The 6,168-nt window shown below is 56.7% G+C and overlaps 1 protein-coding gene across 1 annotated transcript; it reads right to left on the reverse strand.

Moving 5' to 3' along the window:
• Window positions 1-174: 174 nt before the first annotated feature.
• Window positions 175-5,286, reverse strand: LOC140258245 (protocadherin beta-15-like). Its single transcript, XM_072348343.1, has 2 exons — window positions 2,477-5,286; window positions 175-1,744 (listed from the first exon to the last, which is right to left on the reverse strand). Exons 1-2 carry the CDS (start codon window positions 4,907-4,909, stop codon window positions 1,655-1,657), a joined length of 2,523 nt encoding a protein of 840 aa, XP_072204444.1. The 5' UTR covers window positions 4,910-5,286; the 3' UTR covers window positions 175-1,654.
• Between the last annotated feature and the right edge of the window lie 882 nt (window positions 5,287-6,168).

Here is a 6,168-nt window from a genome sequence, read left to right on the forward strand (position 1 = left end):
GGTTCGGCCTCTCCCCGCCCGCAGCCGCTCTGCGCCGCCTTGTCCAGGAGCACCACCCTGCGGCCCGCGGCGGGACTGCTCCGGGAACGGGACGAGCTCCTGCCCGCTGCTTCCCGCTGCCACACTCAGTGGAGAATAAAAGAAGAAAACACACAGCGCAACGCAGCATCAGAATCTCCAAATACCCATCGGAGTATCACTTCTATTTAATCCTTATCATACGCTTTGTGACCATATTTTTAAAGGGGATTAAATAAGACAATATGCAACGACACTTCTTTCTGCAAAATTAGTAATTGGAATAATGAACTCTGCTGTCAGGCAATGGTTGCAACAGAATGGGCATGTTGTCATTCTTGTCCCACACCATCAACCACTTCAGCACTGAGATGCTTAGCAGCAGCAAGCCCCTATCAGCAACACTCACATTCACATCAAAGGTGCATGCCTTCTCACAGCCCAGGGTACACAAGGTCCATAGAGTACCACTCCACATCCACCAATAAGAAGCGTGTCACATCAGTGGTCCCTGGTGGTTTCTGCTTTAGTATGTATCTCATGCGGGTATTTTCAACCATGTTGTTATCCATAACATCAAGATGGTTCAGGATCTTTCCACGGGCTTGACATTGCTTAGCACTATGGTGTAAATAGTCTGAGAGAATGTATATACACTGTCATTAATGTCCAAGTGCCACACCAGCAGTGTCTTCGATGCTGAGAGTGTAGGAGAGCCCATGTCACTGGCCCTTGTTGTAGTTTGACACCTCCTCCTGGTCCAGTGCTTCCAGTGTCACCAGCACACATGCTTCACCTGCCAGCAGTGTAATGTTGAAATGCTCATCCAGCCCTTCACATCTTGTCCTGTCATTGTGCCCCAGGTCCTGGTCCTGCATGCTGAAGAACACCACCACTGTGCTTGGCAGAGTAGCCACAGTGTTGGCATTGGTGTGAGAGGTGACAGTCACCTCACTGACATTGTCATCCACATCCTCCACCCACACCTCTACCTTGCATTGCATTGACTGGCTGTGACCTTCCAACCAATTTCTTATCCATCAATTTATACTCAATAATGCCCTATAACCATTTATTTCAGCTTCTCATTATGAATGCAAAAGATAAAATAAAACAAACATGAACACAAGAACACAGTACTCAAACAGCATACTTTACAGCTTGGAGAATTTGTAAACCTCTGGTTGAATATACAGTGTGCCAATGTCAGTTGTTTCCAGTGTAGGACATGCTGCTTGTTACTAAAGAATTCCCTTGCAAGCATCATTTCATTTTGACTAATATTTGTATGGCATGGAATTAAGTAGATTACAGAAAATCTAATCATATTTACAGAGTTCACTTGACAATAAAGCTGATGTAGTATAAAGTTATCTTGAAGATCAGCTTCGTTTTCATATTTCCCTTAAGACTCAAGAGAAACAGAGCTATGGCAATAAGACAGCAAATCTCAGTGTAACCAGCATGCAACACAGTCCTCCTGCTCCATCCTGAATAAAACACAAGTTAACAAACAGGAGAAGGTCCCTGCACTAAAACAGAGAACTCTTGAACCTCTCTGGTGTGTTTTTGATGCTCTCCTTTCCCTGTGAGAATGCTAGACTATGAGGACTGAGACGCTTCTCTTTCTCCTTGATTACTGCTGGGTGAGCCAAGGACTCTGACCCGAAGAAGTGTTCTCTTCTGCTGGCCGGGGAGCTGTGTCTTCAGAGAAAGGAGATCGGCCCTGCAAAGAAGAGAACAGTAAGCTGACAAGTGGCTGCTGGGGGTAAGCAGGTGTTAGCAAGAGAGGGCTCATCTTAAACCAGTGTAGATATAATATCCTTCTTTCCTATCCGTGTTCAAAGGAGAACATGGAATGGAAGGCAGCCCTATGACGTACAGAGGATTAACATAAAGCTCCAAATATTCCTACAGAATGAACCTAACAAAAATAAAGTAAAATAAAATAAAATCACAGGAAAGCTTTTATGGATTGAGGAGGGGGAAAACTTGGAATAGAAAAGGTCTCAGATTTCTTACTTGCAAGAACATGTGGTTTAATGCGGGTGAAGCAAAAATGGTCCTGATGAGGAATATCATCAACGAGATGACAGAGGATGCACAAGACGCCACGATCATTTCAATGCTAACACAACACAGGGACTTAACAAACCCAGGACTGAGGAAACCGGGAGGATTGTAGTTCTTGCCCTGAAAACCCATGGCCTCGACAAGTGGTGTACCTTACCCATTGGCCCTTCTGCTCTGCAGCTGCCCACGCTCCAACAGCTCCCCTCGGGGTGACACCTCAACACTTCACCCGCAGCAACTACTCCGGACACAGGGCCACACCCAGAGGTGAGGGCAGCCCGTAACATGGGAGCAGGAGTCCCAAAAGGAGGATCCCAGACATCAACCCCACGAGATCCCTCCCTCCCACTCGCACACCACTGTCCACCGCGCTCCGCTCTCTCACCTGCACAGCCCAGTCGCCTTCTTCTTGCCCGAGGCCGTTCGAGCAGAGCGAGCTCCGCTGATCGGCAGCGACCGGCGGCAGCCCGGCGGGGAAGCAGGGGAAGAGCGGCCCGAGGAAGCGGAACTCGCTGTTGACGGTGCCGGAGGCGAGGCGGACGTCGTAGACGTAGCTGCGGGGCAGGGAGCCGGCGCTGCTGTCGGCGGCCGACTGCGGGAAGGTGGGCAGGGGCCCCGGCTCTCCACGCCGGGCCCGCCGCACCTTGGCGACCACGGCGGCCGTGGCGCTGGCCACGAAGAGCGCGGACACGCAGGCCAAGCAGACGCTGAGGTACAGGGTGAGGCGGCCGTCGGGCTCGGCGGGCGGCGGCTCTTGGCCGGCCCGCAGGTGCTCTTCGGAGAAGCCGTCGGCCAGGGCCACGGCCAGGGTGGCGCTGGCGGAGCGCGGCGGCCGCCCGCGGTCCCGCACCAGCACCACCAGCCGGTGCCGGGCCGCGTCGCGCTCGCCCAGGGCGCGCGCCGTGCGCACCTCGCCGCTGTGCAGCCCCACGCGGAACAGCCCCGGCTCCGTCGCCTTGGCCAGCTCGTAGCACAGCCACGCGTTCTGCCCCGCGTCCGCGTCCACCGCCACCACCTTGGCCACCAGGTAGCCCGCCGGCGCCCGCCGCGGCACCAGCTCGCCCAGCGCCGCGCCGCCGTCGGCCGGCGGGTGCAGCACCACGGGCGCGTTGTCGTTCTCGTCCCGCACCAGCACGCGCAGCAGCGCCGTGGCGCTCCGCGGCGGAGAGCCGCCGTCGGCCGCCAGCACCGTCGCCTCCACGGCGCGCACCTCCTCGTAGTCCAGCGGCCGCACGACCGACACGGCCCCGCTCTCGGCGTCCACCGCCACGGCGGGCGCCTCCTCGCCCTCCTCCCGCACCAGCGCGTACCTCACGCGCCCGTTCGCGCCCGCGTCCGCGTCCGTCGCCTTCACGCTGCCGATCCGCACCGCGCCCGCGTCGTTCTCGCTCACCGACATGCTGTACGCCGCCTGCGTGAAGCGCGGCGCGTTGTCGTTCACGTCGCCCACGCGCACCCACACGCTCTCGCGGGCGCTCAGCCGCGTCCGGCCCCAGTCCGTCGCCACGATGCTCACGTTGTACTCGCCCGTCGTCTCCCTGTCCAGGGCCGCGCTGGTGCGCAGCTCGTAGTGGTCGGCGAACGCGGCCGTCAGGCTGAACGGCACGTCGCCCTCGATGGCGCACTCCGTCCGCCCGTTGTCGCCGGAGTCGCGGTCCCGCACGCTCAACAGGGCCACCACGGTGCGGGGCGGCGCGTCCTCGGGGATGGACGCGCTCACCGAGCTCAGCTCGATCTCCGGCGCGTTGTCGTTCACGTCCAGCACCTCCACGTGCACTTTACAGTGCGCCGACAGACCACCGCCGTCCATGGCTGTCACTACCAGGTTGTGTGATTTCGCTTCCTCAAAGTCCAGGATACCAGAGACTCGAATCTCCCCGGTATCAGCGTTAATATCAAAGAGGTGTTTGGATCGCGACGATGTCTGGCTGAACTCGTACAGCACTTTGCCGTTGGAGCCTTCATCGGGATCCGTGGCCGACACCCGGACCACCAGCTGCCCCGGGGGGCTGTTCTCGGCCACGCGGACCTCGTACACCTCCCGCGAGAACACCGGCATGTTGTCGTTGGCATCCAGCACCACCACCCGGACCTGAGCTGTGCCAGACCTGGGCGGCGAGCCCCCGTCCGTGGCCGTGAGCACCAAATGCAGCTCCGGCTGCTCCTCCCGGTCCAATGGCCTCTCAAGAACGAGCTTCACGTATTTGGCTCCATCTGCACCTTTTTCGAGAGCAATGGAGAAGTGCGAGTTTGGGGAGAGGCTATAATTCTGCAAACCGTTTACACCCACGTCCTCATCCTGAGCATTTTCTAGAGGGAACAGGGAGCCTGGTGCTGCCGTTTCGATAACCTTTAAAACCATCTCCTTCTGCGGGAACTCGGGGGAGTTGTCGTTCACGTCCCGAACCTCCACCTCCCCGCGGATCAGCTGCACCGGGTTCTCAAAGAACAGCTTAAAGAAGAGCGCGCAGCTCTCGCTGTGCGGACAGATCCGCTCTCGGTCCAGCGTCTCCGTCACCGTCAGGACGCCGCTGTGCGGATCCAGGCGGAAATGCTGCTCGCTCCCCTCGGACACCACGCGCGCCTTGCGAGCCGCCAGCTGGCTCGGAGAAAGCCCCAGGTCCTGGGCCACGTTGCCCACCAGCGACTCCCTCGCCATTTCCTCCGCCACGGAATAGCGCAGCGTTTCGGCCCCGCTCTCCCACACGCAAACGCACACCAGCCACAGCAGCACTTGCCTCTCGCCGCCGCCGCCGCCTCTCCGGCTCCCGCTCGCCGTCCCGCTCCGCCACAGCCGGCCTTTCCCAGCGGCCCCCATCGCTCGCAGCCTTTCTCGCCGGGCCAAAAGCTCCTCACCCACAAGCCGCCTTTGCCGGCAGCTCGGCCCCAAAGCCCCCGAGCGCCCGGCTCCGTGCCCCGCCGCCCTTCCCGAGCAGCTCGTACGGCTCTTCTGGGCGCCTGCGCCTGAAAGCGCGCTGCGGGCAGAGGGAGCTGCCGCTCCGTGGCCAACATCCCCACCCAGCGGCGCAACCACGAATCGCTCCTTCTCCTTCTTCCGAGCAGTTGCCGGTTCGAATCTCCTTTCCTCTTGCACACACCAGTCCAAAAGCCAAATGTAAATATGCTCCGCGTTTGGCAGCAGGCTTCCTGCTTGCTCGCAGAGTTCTGCTCTGGTTATCTCTTCCCGGCTCTCCAACACGGACTCTTTGCTCCGTGAAGTCTCGAAATGGCAAAGTGTTGTTTCCAATGAGTGTAGCTTTGCCTTTTCCTCACTCTGTGTTCTTTTTAATCAGTAAATTGCAGGTACCTTGAGGGACGGTCCTGATTCATTCCAGCTCAGAACAGGAGCCTGGCAGCATTGAGGTTAAGATGCTTCAAGAAAATGATTCAACATCACTCTTGCTTGCTTTCACACTAGAGCAATTATTCTGTTCTTGGACAGAATCTGGACAATGTTTTCTTCACACTGTGTATCACACCTCACCCAAAAGACCCAGGGCTCCAATTCTTTCCCTTCTGAATGGCATCTTTCTTCTCCATAATGACAAACACATCCTCCCTTGCACCTACACCAGAGTGTGCTTCCACAGAACAGAACTTCCACACCTGACTGAAAATTGTCCCCAGCTGCACACAAACCAATCCAACATCTGCAAACTGCTTTCACAGATTGGTGATACAGAGGGTTTGTAACACCAGAAAGGGTCCTTCAGAAGGGCAGGACAGGGAATGGCAGGGAAGATCTTGGACTTCCTCATTTTATAAGCTCCCTTTTGGTACTGAAAGGCCACAATGAGGTTTCCCCACTTTTTTTGTGCAGGCTGAATAAGCCACTGTGCCTCAGCTTTTCTTCAAAGTGCAGCTGCTCCAGCCTGAATACAGACCTGCACACATTATTCCAGGTGGTTCCTAATGAAGGCAAAGCAGAGACAGACTATTACCTCTCAATCTGCTAGTCACCTCTTTTTTGATGGAACCAAGGATACAGGTGTCCACTGTGGCTCCACGCAGGCATTTATGGCTCATGTCAAACTCTTTGTCTGCTTAAAATTCCAAATCCGTCACCACCGGGCTGCT

This window comes from Excalfactoria chinensis, chromosome 13, assembly GCF_039878825.1.
Source record: "Excalfactoria chinensis isolate bCotChi1 chromosome 13, bCotChi1.hap2, whole genome shotgun sequence".
NCBI classification, from domain to species: Eukaryota; Metazoa; Chordata; class Aves; order Galliformes; family Phasianidae; genus Excalfactoria; species Excalfactoria chinensis.

Bases quoted from the DNA above. Each gene is read 5' to 3' on its own strand.
- LOC140258245 (XM_072348343.1), bottom strand. From the start codon at position 4,909: ATGGGGGCCGCTGGGAAAGGCCGGCTGTGGCGGAGCGGGACGGCGAGC. The intron at 1,745-2,476 runs GTGAGAGAGCGG...TCTTCTTTGCAG, and splicing joins AAGGCGACTGGGCTGTGCAG to GGCCGATCTCCTTTCTCTGA.